The following is a 20,405-nucleotide window of genomic DNA, read 5'->3' as shown; positions in this document are numbered from 1 at the left end:
GCGCTGGGTTTCGGCGGCCGCTGAGGGCTGTGGGTTTCTCTCCCAGCCTCCCCGACTGCTGCGGCACAAGTCAGCATAGCTAATGCGGATAGAGCTCTCCCCCCGCGCCCGTCTCGCGCTCGCGCTCCCTCTCCCCGCGCTTTGATTCGATATGAACCGACTGGCAACTCCGATGCGAGAGCAAAAGCTGACATAACTCTGCAGATGGCTACATTCGGATGATACACCTAGGGATTTGTTTCTCTAAGGGAAGGTAACCTTTTGATGCTAATGTTTATTTTTCCCTTCTTGCCATTTTTCAGGACTGCCGGTCCCAAAGAAGAGCCCAAAGTCGGTAAGCACTTTTCAGCTACTATTTTTGTCTGTCTGTCTGCTTCGGAGGAGAAAGGCATGAGTTCGGTTTGTTTTCTTTGTGGGTCTCGATTGTTTTAAGTTGTCTTTCTGTTGCGATCATGATTACCTTGCACGGCTCCTGCTGCATGGGGAGATGAAAGAGGAATGCAATACGGAAGGGGGACTTATTTGCAAATGAAGCCTCAGGTTTACAGATCCTCTTCCCAGACAGATTGAGCTTCTCTATCTTTTAACTTACAAAAAAAAAAAAAAAAATAAAAGCTATTGTTTCCTTTTGGAAAGATGGGAGGCTCCACCTTCTTGCCGAATAGCAATTCCTCTCCGGTGCTCCTAGGCACCAACCTTTTCCATTAACTCCCTGAGTTTTCTTGAGTACCTTTGGCTGAATTATTAACAGAATGGGAAAGTGTGCACCTTGTCGAGAGAGACAAAGCCTGAACGGAGCACGATTACAGACAGCTAGCTGTCCGAGCGCTTGCTCTGGAGGCGTTTTCATACTGAGTAGGATTGTGCTGCAGGTGTGAGATTCTTTATTAAAAAAAAAAAAAAGAAAAAAAACCCAGAACAGTATTTTCTTGTCCCTTCTGATCGTATTTCCATGTGAAGCTGTTACCTGGATGACATGTTAGCTAATAGCATGGAAGCTGTGATCTAAAGTCTCATTAAAGCTCCGTGCGTGATATTGCAGGAGAAATTATCATGCTATTTGTATGCAACAAAAAGAAATGTTTTCTTTTTAAAGGAAATGGAATTCTTAAAGCCTGAAAGTTTCTAGTTGTCTGTTGAGACGGATGGGAAAAAAAGACATTTCTCTCCCAGTAGCTTGGGCAAGTGAGGTCCTTGCTGTGTTGTAAGAGGGTGCAAAACTTCCCCGACGGTCCCCAGTGGGTGCCAGGAGCTGCAGCTGGGCACAGCCCGCTCGCTGCAAACCTGGGCAAGAGGGGCTGAGCAGAAGGCTCCTGCTTTTAATACGAGTTCTCTGTTCACCCGAAAAGAAAGCCCTGAAATAATTAATGTGATTCTGATGGCTTAGGGCAGCGCTGATTAAAGTCACGTGAGCCCAGGCCTCTACCATTGTCAGCTCGCATTAACGTTGGGAGGCAGAAGCGTGGGGCGTGCTCCCTCGCAGATCACAGGCATGTCAGACCCTGCCTGCTCACTTCTGTCGTACACGGAGATCATTTCAGCCTTCGGTAAAACAGAAGCAAGTGTGCAAAATATGTACGCGTCTGGCACGTTTCTTTTCTCTGCCTGCACTTTTTTCCCCCCAGTCGGAGCAGGAGAGGCTGCGCTCGATCCGGACTCTGACTCCTGTAATTAAACCAGCCCGGATCACTGGGTCTCGGTCTGCTCAAAGTGTGGAGGATCCCACTTTGCCACATGTTTATTCAGCATCAGGTGAAGCGGGATCCTGCCATGTCAGACACCTCTCTGGTCGGCAGCGATGCCCCGTGAAAATCTGGGCAGCATCTAAATCCATAATCCTGCCTCTGTGAGCAGAGAGACTGCTTGCAAACAGGTGCAGCCGTGCAACAGCAGATTTCTCCCTACTGTTTGCTTTGAGGAACTGGTCAGCCCTGGGAAAGCAGTCCCTCTCCCAAACCATCTTGCCTCACCCAAACCATCTTGCCTTGCTCTAAAGTCCCTCCAGTAATTTTTACTACGGCCCTAAGCAGTGCTGTTGCCTCTGAAGCTCAGGGTTCACAAAAAGCAGAGCCTCCTTTCCCCCTGCCTGCACGCCAGATTATTTGCATCAGCAATTAGCGGCGATGTTTTACACTGCTGCATTGTGCGGCAGCTTTAATGACCCACCGCTCCTCTGAGGGGCAGAGCGGAGAACGTTCGAGCTCCTGCATCCCCAGGCATCAGTGACGTCTGCGGGTTGAGCACGGAAACCCGGAGCCACATGCTTCGAGTCACCCATGTGCAGAGTCCCTGGGACTGTGGGACGGATTTACACAAACACCAGAGCTGGCATGGCGATGGTCAAAAGCATAAAAGCAGCGGTATTGCTAACACCTTCCTTGGTTTAGTTGCAGGGCCACTGCTCGGCTGCGGGGCGAGGGAAGCCCAGCCCTCTTGGCCGTGAGGATTCCCGCTTGCTCTTGCCCTGGCAGGGGAGAGCCAGCCCGCCCCGCTGGCACGCTCCCCGGCTGGGCTGCCGTGTGCCTGCACCCTGCCCCGCCATTTCCCAGGGATGGGTTGCTGTGCCCGCAGCGGTGGGGTGAACGTGGGTACTGCCGGCTGAGCCGTGCGCCCGCGGGCTGTCCCCGGTGCAGCAGGGCTGGCTGTGGGGATCGGGTTGAGTGTGCTGCCTGTTTCCCCAGCTCCCTTTACCCGACATAAGGGGAATGTTTTCCAGCATTCCTTGATTAATAAATTAGCTGCAGTGAGAGGACAGCGTACATCCAGGTCGGGAGCGGTTGGCCCGATCCTAACTTGTGCTCATTCCTTGTTTCTTCTGCTGCATCAGGGAAGACACGAGCTCGGGTCTTCATCCTCTTCTGCATCACTCAGCGTGGTGATGAGCCCTCTCTTGTTGTCTCGTATCATTTCCCAAAGTCCAGGCACACTCCTGACGTACTGCCAACAGCTGTCTCTTTCTCAGACAAGCCCTATTTTTAGCTATCGGCCCCGATCCCGTATTCCCGAAAGGCCAACTTCAGGCTGTTGGATACCCCCCAGCTGGGAGGTGTTTTAGCCCCTGGGAGAGGTTTGACAGTGCCAGGGCTGCGGCACGGTCTGGGAATACTTTTCTGCCTTGAGCTCAGTTTTCCTGGGCTGTATTTTTCAGCCTGTGTGTTTCTTCTGGTGAGCTTTGCTCTTTTTCTTAGTTTTCAAGGCGAGTTTTTCAACCTTGGTGGAAGAGCCAAATGAGTACAAAAAAAGTTTGCAGCCATGCGTGGGACTGGGCACTTCCAAGTTCTTTATTCTCTCTTCTCCCCTGCCAAGGACATGCTCACAGCAGCTCTTTGTGCTGCTTGTTTGTTTCCAGTCTCCCATTCATTCTTTTTTAGATGAAAATGGATAATGTTTTTGTATTGGCCGTCTGGCGATAAACATTTTCAGTGTGCAAGTTCTCTAGCATAGCAACTTCCCTTGCAGTTGTCCTGGTATAACATGGATGAAAACAAACTTTTTTTTTTCTTTTTTCCTTGTTGCATGCATCAAAATACTCCACAAGGGGGCAAAAATTCTCATTTCCACCTCAGTTTGCTGTCGCTGCCAGGACCAGCTTCTCCAAAGTGCTCTAGAGCACAAAATATGCAGTTGGATCATCAGAAGATGGGATCTCTGCAGGGGGAGGAAGGTGCTAAGCTCTTCCAGAAGTCAAATTTTTTTTTTGAGTAGAAATAAATACATTGCCAGCATAGCTGAATTGTGGCCAAAAATGCAATTTCTGTGCACAGCCTGTCCCTGACAAAAGATTTGCCACGTATTTTGGGTGGATAGGCAGCACTTGGGGCTTTGCTGATGTCCTGTTTTTGTCAGGAGCAGAAGTTGGTTCCTCAGCATGAGTGTTTGTACAACACATCCCTCTTTGTTCAGAGACTGTTTTTTTCCTCGCACCTTGAAATGCAATGGGAGGAAACCACAGCAACTCTTCCCTCTTGCAGTTTTATGCCTGGAGAATCCTGTGCCAAAAAGCTTTGGTGTCTGTTCGTGCTGCAGGACACGCTCTTTGCTACCATCGCCTCTTCTGCTGCGGGTTTCTCTCTGCTTGACACAGACATACACAACTGCTGCTAATAATTAGCGTCCCGTCGCTGCCTGCAGCCACCTCTCAGCCGTGTCATGGGCCTCGGTTGTTTCAGCAGTCACTGTACAAAGTAATGTTTAATTACTCTTTCATTTAGCATCAGTGACTAACTGGTCTCTGCTGTGTGGGTACCTGTAGCATCTTCCAGGCACTTGGAGACTTTTGTAAGCAGCTTTCCCTCTGTCTCCTTTTGAAACACAACAGCTTTCAGCTCCCCGGCTCACATCGCCTTTGCTGTTCCCCTCCCTCCCCATAACCAGAGGACGATGTAGTGCTCAGTGTGGGCTCACTCAGCCTTTCTGCTGAGGGAGAAGCTGCCTTTCAGGTCGGTCAATGCAGTGCCTGTGGCTGAAAATGGAATTGCAGAGTGGGGGGAAGAAATCCTGGAAGGCTGATGTATGCCCAAACCCTGCCCGCTGCTCCCCCCTCTTCTGCAGCAATTGCCCCCAGAGCTGCTCTCAAAAATCTGAGCCACGCTGATGTCCCAGTTAACCTCAGGTCTTTCTTCCCAATAGTACGTTTTCTTCATCTTATGTTTTGCAGGATGAGCACTGCAAAGTTTCAGCAGGGGTGTAGGGAAGCTGGCACAGACCATGGCTCTCAGACCTGGGGCTTGGGTAGGGCACGAGAAGCTCCAGCCTTCCATGTATTTATTTTGTCATGGCTGTAATACAGTACCAAGGTGACTGGTTTTTCCCATCACCTGTACTTAAGTGTGCCATCTGCCTAAATGGGCTCAAGGTAGTCATCATAGACTTGATTTCTACCCACTTTTGGTCAAGAGTCTTTCTGGCAAGCTATTCATGCTTCTCAACAGCTCTGGAGAAGACCATAGACTCTGGAGAAGACCACAGACTCTGGAGGGCAAGGGTGCTCTTACTGGCTGGGGTCATTCAGTGTCCCATCCTCTTGTAGCTACTGTCAGAAGTCAACATCATGCAGCTGATCTGCTTTACTTTGTGCTGAAAAAACATGATCAGCGTCTCAGGGTGAGGTCTCAACTGCCCGCTCTACAGCGTTCTGTCGCCAAACAGCCCCATGCTCATCTGGACCCGATTTAGCTGCTTTCCTGCCCATGTGCGAGCTGGGTCAGCCGAACAGTTAGATCTGGACCCAGGAGGATCGGCCCCAAAGCTGGGAATGAGACAGGAGTTATCCTTTCATTGGCATATCATCAGCTCATCTCTCCTGGGTGGTGATGACATTCTGAAGCTGCTACAGCAGGTGAAAAGAAGCTTGGCCCTAAACCTTTTTGGCCTCATATGGTGATGTGAAAGTCAATTAATATCATCTTGAATTAATTTAATTACATATATTCATTTTCCGTGGTTGTGTTCCCCTTTCTCTCTTCCCCTCTTCAATTCCTAAACAGAGATGTTTCAGGCTTTTTGGGGGAGTTATTGTTTGGAAAAACAACTGTCCCTCTGAAGAAATTTTTCCCTATTTCTTACGAAATATCCGTGTATTTGCAATTGCAATTCCAGTTATATTAAAGGTGGTTTTGCTGGAGATATGCGGACACTTCCATTTGCAACCCAAATGTGAAACAGAATTCATATGTTCAATATTTAGACCTTTCATATCAAGAAGCGAGAGCACTTTTTAAGTTCAAGCTTTGGTTCTTTTTAAATCAGAAAGTTTCCAGAGAGTCCTCAACACTTCCCCAAGGGCTGAATAAAGCTTCGCATTTTAGTCTCTGTGCTCCATCTTCTGTAAACCAGCTATTTCCAGCAAGATTGGCCTGAAGTTTCACAGGATGCTTGTAGTTATTTTAGTAGTTTGGCCAAACAAACAAAACAATCCAGATGGCTGGACTGAAAGTTGTAAAATGGTTTTTTTTTCTTTTTTTATATTTTTAAGTTACAAAGGAGTGATTATCCTCAGCATAGATGTTTTAAAACTGCATGCAAATTAGCTTCTTTTACCACTTAAAAAGCTAAAAATGTTTGAAATTGGTTCAGATATTTGTATTTGAAAGTCTGCAGATGAGTAATCACAGCAGGTATTCTTTGTTCGAAATTACTTTAAAGGACAAAGGCAATTTCACATTCTCATCGATGGAGAGACCATTTTAAAACACGCTGGTAGCGGATCAACAACTTGAATGTAAGGCTGAGAGGTCCAAGTCTGTTGGAGCTGGTTTGAGCCCTGTCAAAGGGCTGTTGGAGCTGGGGTTTTTTTCCTCAGTGTAAGCCTAAACATATGTGCAATTTAAAACAAACCCCCAAAAACCCCTCAGGAGGGGGTCTCCAGACCCATGTGCACTTCAGCCCCCCGTGCTGATCTGCTCTGTGTTGGCCGCTGGCTTTTCTCGCACCCCCTGCTTGGTTTTCTATGGAGAAGTCCCTGAAAGCAGAGACTCCTATTGCAATGTTTTCGGGTTCCCCCTGCCAACAGGAGGCTTTAAAGTTTTGTCTGACGTTTCTTGGTGTACGAGTGGCTGACCCCTTTTAACCAGGAAATTGTGAATGTTGAAAAAACAACCTGTAGGATGGTATTTTTCCAGCCACCCTCTGTGTCACAGCAGCCCCAGGAACGTGCCGGTTCCCAGTGCTGGAGCCAGGTGGGAGATGGTACTCAACCTTGATGCCAAGCCAAGGGCATCTCAAAAGAGCATTAAAAAGCATTTGCTGTACAGTTTGAGGAGCTCTTGTTGAGGGAGGATTTTGCTGCATACTGAACAGTACAAATCCTGGCAATGCAAATGTGGCTTGGGCTTCGTTTGAGCACACCGTTGTGAATTTGAGTGAAGAATTATGTACCCTGCTTGGCTAAATATTGAGCAGGCAGAGCTCTTGACATACTGCTTTTGAATAAGCCTTGAATTTAGGTGGACATATTTTTTCCTGGTTTAATTCTCTCAATTAAAACAAGGAAATCAAACTGCAAATAGACATTTTCACATTTGTGAAGGTCTGCTGTAATCCTGTGGATGCTCTGGGACGCAGAGACATGGAAGTGATACTCTGCTGTCCACCCACTTACGGTGTGGGGGTTGCAAAAGCTGCAGAGGAAAAGTGATCTTTCATAGTAAGGGCTGTGCTTACGTCTATTTCAGAGGGACTGTTGAAGTTTTCACAGTGAAATTTGGTAATTTTTCCTTTTTCCTGCAGGCTCAAGTTAGACTCTTAAGTTACCTAAGTAGAAGGTTGTTGAGTTTTTCTGCCTTAATGTAGGAAAAAAGAAGAGCACTGGAACTAGTAACCTATAATGAGATTTAGATTTGGTTTATGTGTGGCATGGAGAACTGTGTAATTTTTTATGATAAATGATTTTGTTTTGCATATCTCTTTCTGTCAGTCTGCCTATCAAAACCTGTCATCGGGGAATTTAACTGTACCCAGCATTAACTGGTGGCAGCAAAACTGTGATTTATATATTTACTTATGTGCATGCAGAAACCCTGATCAAAGAAGAGAGAAAAATTGATGGAAAACACCCACTCAAAGACCAATAACCGTCTGTTCTCTCTCTTTCCACTTGCTTTCTTCCTTACAGCAACCACTTGAAAGGAAAGACAGCCAAAACAGTTCTCAGCATAGCGTCTCCAGCCACCGCAGCGGGCACACCGCTTCCCCCGTTCACAGCACGCAGGTGCTGCCGGACTACACCACCGCCGAGGCGCCGGCTGCCGATCAACCGGACAGTTCTGGGCAGAAAAAGCCAGATCCATTCAAAATCTGGGCCCAGTCCAGGAGCATGTATGAAAGCCGACGTGAGTATGAAGCAGATGTGGTTGCTAAGGCTACGGCTCTGGCAGCTGCTCTCTGTATATTTTCTTTGCGAAGAACTGAATCTTTTAGATTTATATTGAAAATATAAGGCTGCAGTTTGTTAATTTGGTATCTGTCAGTGATGTCTACTTGATAGAGGTGCTGTTTCCTCTGATGAGGGATGAATTTAGATAATCTCTAAAGGCAAGGGCACCTAGCCCAAAGCTTAATACGAAAAATCCCTTTAAAATTAAAGACCATCTTTTCCTCTATTTTTTAAATTTTGCTTTTAAATTAGACTGAAGGAGAATTTCCAAGTTTCCAGATCCTAAACTTTTTTTTGAGGTTAAGACTCGTTATCTGATATGCATAGGAATTTCAGTAAGGAGAGGAGGTATTTAGTTTGGTGAAATTCCTGTCAGATGCTTTCCAGTCTCACTCTGGGGAGGAGAAAATCCAGCTGAGCCGTTTTACTTTGACCAGAGTGGACACTTTAACAATACAGATATCAAACGCATATTGTAAGTGGTTTATACGGCAATTAATAATCTGCATACTTGGCTAATAGTTCAGCAGGGCTTTTACTCTGCTCCAAGGCTATGAATGTAGTTTCAATCAGTTTCTTCTCTGCAAACAAAATAAACATGCTGGCTTTGCTTTGATTGCATTACTGAAGATAATAGAATCTGTAAAAGCTTTTTTAAGAAAGAGTTAGAGTATTAGGTTCATTTTCAAAGCAATAGTCACTTTAGTTACAGAAAAGGGAGCTTCAAAGTCTTGGTGCTGTAAGAGTATCACCTGGAGTTTGATTTTATTGTGCTAACTGGAAATTGATAAAACCGGTATGAAATGAACATTACCCCAGAATGAAAAATGGTAGGACTGTTTTTTTTCTGACCAAATGAATCACTTAGAAATCTTATGTCCTGGAAAAATTAAATCATGAGTCACAGTTTCTTGGCTGAAGATGCTTCTCTTCGGATTGAATGTCTCAGCAATGCGGTTTGTAGGTGTCTCAGCTTCTGTGCGCCGCTTCCCTTCCATTCCCTTCCCAGGGGTGAGACGTACTGACCCTGCGGCTCTTGGGCCAGGTCATGCTGATCTATGAAGAAGTGCAGTGATGGAACTTGCCGAGTGCATCTCAATGAAATAGGAAAACGGGGCAAGAGCTGAGAGACGGTGGCTCTTCAGCCTTGCAGAGCTCCTCCTGCCTGGATGGACAAAGCTGAGGCCATCACCATCCCATGGCACCGGCATCACCCTTGCTCAGCTCACATGGTTCTCATAGGCACCGTGCTGGCATTACCTCTGACCCCTGAAGCTACTTAGCTAATTTCTAGTTAGCTGTTTAACTTATACTAATTACTCATTAGTATCAGCTTAGCAGCCTTAACTCCTGCCTGTCTTTCCTGACAAAACACGAGGCTGAGCTGGAGAAATCCTGGAGTGTGCAGGCAGGCGATAGACCTTCTGCATCCACCTCCACCACCATGTGCTAAATCCTCCCTCTTTCCTTGATGGCTGCAGGTATCTTGTAGAGGTTTTGTCCTTGTCTGTGACTAGAGTGCTTCTAAAAGCCTTTTCACTGTCTCTTGACCTGCTGGTTTCCCATGCCTCATCTCCCGCTGTGCCACGATCCTCGCTGCCTGGGCCCTTTGCTAGACTGGGACCTGCTACACCCCTTCAGCTTCCCTGAGCTTTCCTCACCTTTCCGTGGTCCAGCATCTCTGTAGTGTGGTTGATCTTCTTCTACTGCTTCAATCCTTATCTGCTGCCTCTTCTACCAGATAAGACCTACTTGTTTGAATGTCAGTGCTTCTAAACCACCTCTTTGTCCCATTGCCATTTCCTTCCCAGGAAGGTGTTTCTGAGATTTCTTGATTTCATAGACACTGGATTTTTGGAGAATGGCAGAAGTGTGGTATGGTCGTGTCTCCTTGTAAGCATGTGCCACTAGAAGTGGCCAAGGGCCTGTGAATTTCCGACCCTATGCTGGAGTGAAACACATTCCCTTCCGATTAACTTGCACTCTTACCTAGTGACATGGCTCTGCTGCACCTGATGAAAGGTGAAGAAAGACAGGAAAGATAGAGTCTAAGTGAAAAGAGTGGTTGGACATGCTCTGTCTGTTGTCGTGATCTGATCCCAAAGTGTGACTGGTGGTTTTATTTAGAGGCCAGCAGTCAGCTCTTGCTCCTTCCCTCACCAAGCCCTCCCCTTTTGTCCCTTACCCAGTCTCGTAAATGGAGACTGTGGTTCACACCTGAAACCTGGCGCCTCTTCTGCCCTGGGAGCTTGGGGCGAGTCATCGTGTTTCTTTTCTTTCCCTGTATTTGATCTGCATGAAAAGTGGGAGATTGGTGGCTGCTCTGTCATTAGTGTGAATTATCTCTTTGAGATCTACATCCCAGCATTGCCCAGGCACTGATTTTGTGGCTCTCAGACGAGTCATGGGGAGCTCTGCTGACACGGAGCACCACAGACTGCGGGATGGGAGAAGCTGTTCCCTGGGCCTCCAGTTTCACTGGAGTCTGTCTGCTCCACATGTGCTGTTCTTCATGGTTTTACCCAGCTGCGGCTCGGTTTAACTCCAGTGCGTTCTTTGGCTGGCAGTGATACAGCGATATCATTGCTTTCTTCTTTACTTGAGTACCCATTCCCTTTGGGTTTGGGACTGAGGTTAGCATCTCCTCTCCCATGGCATCCATGGCTTTGGGTGCTAGGTGTGATTCTCTGCATTTTCTGATGAAGGCAAAGTCAGAACTAAATTAATATCTCATGTATAACAGGAGGATCCCACCCTAGTGCCAGTGCTGAGATTAGCTGACACATCCCATAACTTTTGGTGGGCCCTAGAAGCCCCTGCTGCCCGAGAACCCCAGCTCAGCTCTTCCTCCTGCCCAGTCCTGGGCTTGTTCTCTGTTGATTCATGGCCTAAATTTTAATAAACCTGAAAAAGATTATAAAATGTTCTTTTGAGAGGCAGGGTTTTGAATCTCCAAGAAGTGGACTGAAAAACAGCAACAACCCTTTGTGTTGAAGTATATGATGAAGTTAAAAAAGACAGAATTTTAGAGCATTACATAATCTTCAGTGTTTTATTTCATCCCATTTGTGAAATTGTTGAGTATAACGAGGGCATAGTGAAATTTTTCAAGTGCAGTTCACACAGGACGAATTCATTAGCCCCAGCCCAGACAGATTTTTTTTTTTAAATCTAAAAATAATAGTATAAAGAGATTTTATTCAATATATTAATACATTGTCTCCAGGATGTTTCTAAGAAGTACTGAAACTGTAATGACCGCCTACTGTCTTTTTCACTGGGAATGCATCCCACTGTTATTAACATTAATAATAATAATGTAGACATGGAAAGCACACAGGCAACATTTTAATTTTTCAGAATTGGTAAAATGCATTCTTCCTTTCTTTCAGTATTCTTTGGATCAGTGTTTCATAAAAAAAAGACTATATTTGACTTATGTGACTTGTCTCACTGAAGCCATTGGTAGAGCAGAATTTGGTTCAAGAGTGCCAGATAACCCATAATTTTGTAAAACCATGTATTTTTTTATTTACCCAATGCGTCTTAATATCAGGAAGCACTCCGTTTCTTTGGAGGAGAGCCACAGACATTGTCTGTTTAGGGGAAGAAAAAAAAAGAACAAAAATTAAGCTAGAATTAATAATGCAAATCTAAGGAATGGCTCCATAACCGTGTCTAGAATCTGGCTGAATAGCAGCAGATGAGAACTGCAACTTTATTCAACTAATGCAGGCTAAAGTTCCTTCGCATGCGGCTCCGCTGGGTGAAGGGATCGGGCATGCAAGGTGCTGAGTGCTTGGGCTCCAGTCCAAGGAAGCTTACTGTCAAGCTGTAAACCCAAAGGATGCTTTAAGGCTGAGGCTGAGCTCAAATGCTCTGCTGCAATCTGGCTCAGAGTGGCGATTCTTTGCTGGATTAAGACTTTTGAGAGTAGCCGGCTTTGTGTGAAGTGAATCTGAGAACGAATCATTTGGTGGCGATAACAAATGCACTCCTTGCTGGTGCTGAGTTCTCGCTGCCTGAGCTCCTCTTTATGGGTAACGCGTTTCTGCCAGTGGGAGTCATGTGCATCAGTCAGAGACGAGGACAAACCCTTAAGGCTTAAAAACTGAAGCGGTTCCAAGATCCCGGAATGACATACGTGAAGAGCTCAGTGAGAGAGACAGCAATTGAGTAGCTTGTCAGAGAACCACGATTCTGAAATCCCGCACTGTTTTGTTGAAAATACATTTTTATAATATGCTTTTTATTTTTCAATGTATTATTAAACTTCCTTAAAGATTAACGCAATCTGTTGTCAAATTTTTCTCATGTGGCCTGACTGCTTTGCAAAATACCATATCCTACATATGGCCATCTGTCAAAACAGCAGTGACAAAATGAATTAATCTGAATTGCAGATGTGTTAATGAATCCCTTTGAAGGGCTTAAGCATTTAATTAAAAGTAAAGCAGAACACGATAGATAAATTTTAAAGCTTTTAAAATATTCTAAGTTATTGTTAATATTTGAATTTTATTTTCAGACACATAATTTATTTGGTAGGATTTTCTCTCCCCAAGTCTAGTTAAAATAATACAAACAAGCCTTGACCCCAGCGTGTAGTGTTCACTCACCAGCAATTACATAGAATTAAAAATATTTGCACAATGATACCAAACATTAGATAGAAAAGACAAATACTCTCAGGAAATTGCAGCTGCCTTCTGATCAGACTGACTTTAAAGATAGTAGTTAGTAAAAGCCACATGGTAGGGTTATGTCCTTTTATTATATTAACAGGGGACAAACAGTTACAGTCATGCACTTGAGCACACAGATGCGGCCATGCCCTTAGAGAATGTCTTGCTAGAAAGGACCGTAGTGCTTGCAGCACGTCACGTGAGCCGCAGAGGCTGCAGAGCTGTTGACGGGGCTGGTTCCTGGGCAGGCTTTGCTAATGTTTGTCTGGCACCAGCCTGGTCCACGGCTCAGTCGAGGCATCGCTCCTTCCCCAGACCTCAGTGGTAGAATTTGGTCATCTTGTCGAGAACATGCTGAACCCATCTTTCTAACGCTTACAGTCCCACTAGAAGGGCTGATTAAAAGAAAAAGTCAGAAAAACTGGAATTCTGCAGTGGGATAGTTTAGAAGACAAGACTACTGCAAATATGGCATCTCATGCGATTTATGGCTGAATCACAGGACTTTTCAGTGCTGAAACTCTCCTTCAGCTTCAGTGAGACTATTCACTCTTCATTTTAGACTTGTCCTTATACACTTTACTGAATCAGGGCCTTAAAACTTTTGTACTTTGCCAAGCAATGAGTCATTGAAAGTGCTGTGCCTCAAATGAGCTAGTGACTAAAGCAAACTCATACTGATTATTTTTGAATCCGTCTTTTGTTGAGACTGATATCATGCTGGGCAGAATTTTTTTTTTTTTTTATATAGCGTGTAAGATAATTGTTAAAGTTTGTATAGGAAAGTTTGGTTAAAATTACCTCTAATTAAGCACTGTGTTCATTCTTCATCACCATGTGTTTAGAATTTATTTTTATATTAGAAAAAGATATTTCTGTTTGGAAAACTTAGCTGAGGTTTTTCTTTTTTTTTTTTTTTTAGAAAAATATTTTTTAAGGTGTTCTCAGAGAGATGCTTTCTCTGAGGATAAGAGTTATTCAAATATAACTGCATGCATGTGCATGAATGTATAAATTCATATGTGTGTGTATTATATATCCACATGTACACAGGCTTGTGCAAATAGACATGAAAACTAGTATGTCGTAATCCACAGTAGCTATAACCTTCGCAGTTATATGCATGAAAGCCTAACATGATCCATACAGTCAAAATTAATTAAATGAACTAACAAGAAAGCAGATACATTAAGCTTTGCAAAATTGTAAAATTAATATTACAGCTATGTCACCTTCGCCTGCAACTGGACTGAGCAAGGGTGAGAGAGAGAGAGAAATCAATTCCACGAGTTTTGGAGAATGTAAGACTGTGCCGAGAATGTATCTGTGTCTTGTGCTGTCTTATTCTGGTGTAATTGCTGCTCTGTGGCGGGGGGTCTTCATCACCAAGGGAGTCTGGCAGGGCCGTATGCCAAGGTTAGCCACGGAGGTGCAGAGTACTTGCTTTACTGTGTACTGGCTAGCGGCGGATTTCGTAGGCGGTGGTGGGAGGGGGCATCATGTTCCCATTTCGTTCATGAGTTTGCTCATGTGACTTGTCAGTGGGGCTGTGGCACTCCTTCCATTCCTCCTCATGGCCCGGCAGAGCTCTTCTTACCACTTTTGCGATGGTCTCCAAATGGTCTGGTTTAACACAAGATGAGCAGACTGGCAAGTTTTACACATATGGGCTAGGTACACAATTTTTTTTGAGTCAGATGTACTTGAGATCAGGTCAAGGTGCCAAGATGCAATGAATGACTCCTGGAGGCCATTTTTCATTCGCTTTCAACAAAATTTCAGCACCGCCATGAAGTTTTCCTTTAAGTAAGGAAATGGCTCCTCTGAAGCACTGCTGAATAGCAGAGAACCTAAAGTACTTCTCCAGTACGGAGAGCTCAGGGGGTCCTACCTCGACTGTATGGAAGCACAGAGGTGGATGAGGTTTTCTGGGCTGTGCCAGTGAATCACCATACTGCGGAGTTGGCGCAAAAAGCGGTAAAAGGAGTTTTGTTGGGTTTGTACTCACACTGTGTAAATGTGTGTTGTCTGTATGTTTGTTGTATCTGTGTTTCACCTCTCTGTAATCCTTCCAGCAGAAGGAGCGTTACATGAATGAACTTGCTTCTTTGGGTTAGACATGTCTTTTTTTGTTGTTTTGGTTTGACACTGCCGTTACATCTTGGCTTACTGCTATCCCCAGCGGCCATTAATTGGCTACCGGGTACCCGAACCAGGAACATAAGGCATTGTTCAATGAGGCTGGAGAGTTGATAAATGGGAAAGTGTTGAGAGATGCCAAGGAAACAGGCCCACAATCAGGCTCTCTGCAGAAGCCATTTTGCCTCTGACAGATCCAGCATGCGCTATTAATTGGTTGGGGCCAGCCTTTGCCAAAAAAGCCTGCGAAGTGCTGGAGAGACACTTCCGAATGCTCTTCACGCTCCCCCTTGCTGAAGGCAGTGACAAACACCAGTTAATTCATTGTCTAAGTTCTGCTGTTGTGCCACACGTCTCCATGGTGGCAAGCTGCCTTCGGCCAGCTTACTTGAACAGATGAACCACGCAGGCTTCCAGCGTGTTCATCTCCTGGTTATTCTGTAATTGAATCAGGCCAAAAATTAGCTCTAGTTTAGTAAGGTAATGTATGTGGGTCTTAAGCTTAGTTTATAACTGAAAGTAATTAAAATGTGAAAATATGATATATAAAACCAATGGCTTAAACCAGTTGAGTGAAAATGTCAAACCAAATATCTGTGCCTTAGCACTCACCTATTCTTTAAATTTTTAGTGTTCTCAGGTCTTAACCTGTTGAGTCATTGAAGAGAGAGCATCAGAGCTACCCAAAATTCTTAACACCGAAAAGCACCAGATGACTAGACCTAAACTTTCGCACAACAAGCACCGACAGTGTAAAATGTAATTAGGGCCCAGTCTGACACTCACTGATGTCAATGGAAAACAACCAGTTTATCTGCTCATAGATACAGAAAACTAGATCATGTTTCACTGAACATGTTGCATCCCATATCTAAGCATGCACTTATTTAAGTTACGTTCCTCAGCAATACACTTTGGTTTCTTTACTAAAGATATAGGCAGCTGACTTGTAAAGGAACAGCTCCTTTTATCATTAATTATAAATTTTGGGAGGGAATCATTACAAAATTAGTCAATGTTACAGATACTAACCGATAAATATTAAATGAACCTGAAGTTGTCTTCTGATATGATTTAATGTTAGCAATTAATTTTGCATTTTTAAAAAAAGGATGAAAGCAAGCATGAATAAGTTAATGTAAAACATTACTGTTCAACCACACTTCAAGGTTAGTGCTTCACTGTATGTAATATTCATTGTAAAAACCTTGCTGGTGTTCCATACTAATGAGTAGGTAAGATTGGGCTTTTTTATGTTTCCAGCTGGTTTTGTCTGTTCAGTGGTTTTACAGAGCCCGTACACGAGGAAGCGAGAGTCAGGAGAGCTGCTTTGCCTTCAGTGAGCCCTTCTGGTTTACACCAAGCGGGGATCTGTCCCGTAGTTATTTAAAGCAGTGTCAGCAGACAGATAGCAAACTGTGCTTGTGAAAGTTAATTAAACAGTAGAAGTCATAACAAGTGCCTCTTTTGTCTCCTATGAAAGAGGAGGCAGCTGTATTGTTTCTGGCAGAGTGATTCTCTGTTGTACACATTTATTTATTGATGATTTGGAAGAGGCTCTTGCGCTGGGTAATGATGCTAATACTGATGGAAGGAAATGTTGTAGTGATAAACAAATAGCAAGTCAGAACTAGACACCTAGAAAGCAGAAACCATCAGATAATTTTTAGTAGTGATTGAAATAATAATCCTTTAGTATTTAAGCCTATAAATGTTCTTAATTATGTCTCAAAATTCAAGACCACCTCATTTAAAGAGTGAAATTGTGCAGCAGATCCCTCTACACATACTTTAGAGTAGTCCTGATTTGGGTATAAAGATGTGGGGTTTTGATTAAAAATTACAGTTTTCCTTCTTTCCCTTCAGTTCCAGATTACCAAGAGCAGGATATCTTTCTATGGAGAAAGGAAACCGGCTTTGGATTTAGGATTCTAGGTGGAAATGAGCCTGGAGAACCTGTGAGTATATCTAGACATACTCTTGTTTTAACTCACAGCGTCTTCCAGAATTAACGGCAGTAGCATACGCAGATGTGCAGGACCGCGCTGTGGTGTCTCTTAAAATAACTAGTAGGCTATGTATTTACATTCTGCGACTTCTACCCACTGTGCCCCTCAAAAAAAACCAAGCCAGAACACCCATATTTGAAATGGGTTTGGCTTCCCCTGCTACTCCCAATTTTTGTGATAGCCCAAATGAAAACACATAGGTCTGAAATTGCCTGGACACTAAGGAAAGGGTGTTCTGATCAGGTTTGCCAGTATTTTGATCTTAGAGCGTCAGCTTTTCTATTTGCTCAATTCCTTCCTTGAATTCACTAAACTTCTTTACCATAAATCCAGACCCTGTGGAAGGTGTCAAGCTAAAAACACGTGGTCTTTCATGTGCTGCACAGGTCAAAGCTACGTAGTGGCAGCATGAATTTCCATGTATTTCCGTGCCAGAATTATTTCCCTTATTTATGATAGCCATGAGTTCCTCTCAGGTTAGAGTAACTCCACAGAACTCACTGAAGGTAAACCAAGACTGAGTTGGTAGACAGGTGAGTGGTACAGAGCCTGTAAACCCTAGAGGCAACTGAAAGGATAACTTAATCTCAGCCTCCCTGACAAGACCCTCCCTCAGTGCTTTAACCATCTTCCTCTCTGGTCACTGTCTGGTTGAACACGTTTCCCAAGCCTATCTGTCGTTAGAGTGAATGGGCCACCTAAAAGAAACAAGATGTCAGTTTTCCAGTTTCATGATGTGGCTGTGTTCAAATGGAGCTGCTTCCACAGGAGCAACTTTCCTGACCAGCAGACATTTGTCAACAATTTCCCTACTAAATTGGGTCTAAGTACCCGTTCCCCTTGCTTCCAGCTGGCTATTGAGCTAGTTCTCATTTATCACTGTATTTTTCTCTCTCTCTTTCTCTTGCTCCCTTTCTCTCTTCCTTTCTCTCCTTCCTTCCATTTCTGCTAATTCATCAGATTTACATCGGTCACATTGTACCGCTGGGAGCTGCTGATGCTGACGGCCGCCTGAGATCGGGTGATGAACTGATCTGCGTGGATGGGACGCCTGTTGTCGGGAAATCACACCAGCTTGTCGTCCAGCTTATGCAACAGGCAGCCAAACAAGGTCATGTCAATTTGACCGTCAGGCGCAAAGTGGTTTACACAGGTAGGCTGCTGTGTCACTCTGCAGGGGTACAGTTCTTTGCCAGACTCCATCTGTTCAGCAAACGGTTTAAAGAAGAAAAGCTCCTCCATATAATACTGGAAAAACTCAGGGGATGGGGTGTTATTCTTCCTCTTTTGATTATTTTTAGTCTTTTTTGTTCTTTGTGAAATATGTTTCAAATATTTTGTTTCCAGTCAAGACTCTCTCAATCGGCTTCCCCAGTCTCTGTGAAGGTTTCTGTTAAAACAGGGAACTGTTCAGTTGAAACATGTCATTTTTAGGTGGACTCGTGCAGCAACAGACACTATGCCTGACTGCCTGTGTCTTCTGTTTTCTTCCCCATATAACTGTGCTACCTGATAGCCACACTTAAACTGAGAGTGGAGGAAAAGATGCTGAAGAGCCTACAGGAGGGGAGACCAGGGCAGAGAGTGAGGGCATTGGTGTGTGATGGCTATTGACCCAGGCACAGGAGAAGCTTCAACTGAGGTTGCAACATGTAGTCAACTAACTGGAAAAACTGCAAAACTGTGAGCGTTGTTGGTTCTGGTAGTGCAGGGTGTGTGTGTTTGTTGTAATAGAGAGGTTTCTGTGTGCTGCGTTATGCGAGGTGTTGTGCACACACTGCACGAGTGTATCGTGTAAGCGGACAAAAAAGAAGCTGACAAAGATGCAAAGAGAAGTGACACTGCATGATGGCACTCCGATTAGTACCAGAAAAATGTCCTGATAGCAAAGAAAATGAAGACATGAGCTTTCTAAATGACATCCAATCATATGCTTAATATTGGAGAGTAACGTTGGGGTGCTGCCTCTTCTTGTGAGTCCCTTTAGGGAGCCTGACAGTGGGATCCAGTTTAGCTCTCTTGTTCAAAAGAAAGGACATTATCTAGCTTTTCAAGTTTAGGCATCAGCAGAAAAATAGGCACTGATGTACTTTAATCTTAAAAAGCCTCAAAGTATCGTTCAGGTTGAAAATGAAGCCCACAGCAGAAGTTAGGACTAGAACAGTGCCTCTCAAATAGCTCTGTATTCTTATCCAGGGCTGAGCCCCTTCTGCACAATATTAAATAAATGTTCACCTGTCATATCTTGCCTCCTTCCCATTGTGGATTAAATGCTGGGTTATATCTCTCATCTAATACCCTCTCTCTCATTCCTGACAAAGAGCTGCCGATGTGAGAGGAGCTTTAGGAGATGAGCTTTGGGAGGAAGGGGAAGGGCAGCTGAATTTTTGGTGTTGTTTTTGTGTGTAGATATTCTATCCAGTTTTACAGCCTCCAGGCTGGAAATTACCATAAAAGATTTAGATGCATGAGAGGTCTCGATAAAAACCTTTAATATTTCATTCAGGGTCTTGTTACTCCAGACTGAGCTATTTCTGAATCATTTCGAATGTGGACACTTACTCTAGGATAAATTATTCAGGATTCCTTCTTTCACCTTAGATTTGCAGGGTTTTTACATTCCAGCATAACTTTGTAGAGAAGCGTCTTCCTGAATTTTGGTCCCTTATTCCTCCTCTTATCTATATGCCAGTAGAAAAAGATTGGGTACTCTGTGTCTTGAGATTCATCCAGGGGAATGTTTATACTTCTATATTCTCAATATATAGAATACTCTATATTTAGTCCATGCTTTAAGTCTTTAAGTGCAGACAGGTATTTCAATCCAATAATATTTTAATGTTCTTTTTGGATCATGGGTTTACAGATTTAGGTTTTGTTTGGCATCCATTTTCCTGTTGTTACGTTTAAGGTCTTCAACTTAATTTTGATTCACCAAACTGGAGAAGTGACCTGATTAGTGGAGGCAGCCGTTGAGTAGGGACAAGTGCAATATGCTGCTCTCAGCTGTGCAAATGGACTGTGGAGAACTGGCTGAGTAACGAGAAGTGGAAGCTATTCTGAGCCACAAGCTTTAACCTGAGGTTGGCTCAGGTGAAGAAAAACATTGTGCTGGGATGTAGGCTGGGGGGAACTCTCTTGATTTCCCAGCAGATGATGGCTCATCTGCAATATGGTCCAGCACGTCAAGAAAGACGTGTTTGAGTTGGAGAGAGCCCAACTGGAGGGAGTCCAGAGGACCAGCAAAAATAAGGAGAGCTCTAGAAAACATGGTCTGCAAGGAAATATTGAACAAATTGGGAATGTTTAGCCTGAAGTAGAGAAGGGGGAGGAGGCGTTAAACTCCCCAAGACTATAAGAGGCTGCTGCAAAGAGGAAGGGAATAATATGTTCTCCATATGCCTGCTAGATAGAACTAGAAATAATAACCTTATGTTGCAGCAGGGAAGATTTAAGCTCGATATTGCAACCAATAGATTGCCTGGGGAGATATTTAACAGCAGATTAGACAAACATCTGTCAGGACTGACAGTACGTACATTTAGCCCTGACTCGAGCAGAGTGTGGACTGAGCAATTTTTTTGAGATTTCTTCAAGCCTTTTGGTAGCTGATTAGATTTTAAACTCATACCACTTCCAACTTCAGTTGCTGTTAAACACTTGTTTAATATTAATGTTAATAATGTTTAATGGTTCCTC

The 20,405-nt window shown here is 44.1% G+C and overlaps 1 protein-coding gene across 21 annotated transcripts in view; it reads left to right on the top strand.

The window, feature by feature from the left end:
• Positions 1-20,405, top strand: part of MAGI1 (membrane associated guanylate kinase, WW and PDZ domain containing 1) — a 341,064-nt gene that overhangs the window by 302,433 nt on the left and 18,226 nt on the right. For 15 of the 21 annotated variants that reach the window (XM_086755360.1, XM_086755380.1, XM_086755364.1 and 12 more), the window contains 5 exons: positions 303-334; positions 7,613-7,829; positions 13,782-13,859; positions 16,564-16,655; positions 17,667-17,859. In XM_086755360.1, coding sequence (XP_086611486.1) covers positions 303-334; positions 7,613-7,829; positions 13,782-13,859; positions 16,564-16,655; positions 17,667-17,859 — 612 coding nt within the window. The remainder of the gene's footprint in view (positions 1-302; positions 335-7,612; positions 7,830-13,781; positions 13,860-16,563; positions 16,656-17,666; positions 17,860-20,405) is intronic. The other 6 variants (XM_086755367.1, XM_086755374.1, XM_086755376.1 and 3 more) reach the window with 1 other exon arrangement.

This window comes from Chlamydotis macqueenii, chromosome 10 (assembly GCF_036417535.1).
Source record: "Chlamydotis macqueenii isolate bChlMac1 chromosome 10, bChlMac1.mat, whole genome shotgun sequence".
In the NCBI taxonomy this organism is placed as follows: domain Eukaryota; kingdom Metazoa; phylum Chordata; class Aves; order Otidiformes; family Otididae; genus Chlamydotis; species Chlamydotis macqueenii.
The sequence above is the reverse complement of the archived record's forward strand: the minus strand, read 5'-3'. Positions and strand labels throughout refer to the sequence as shown.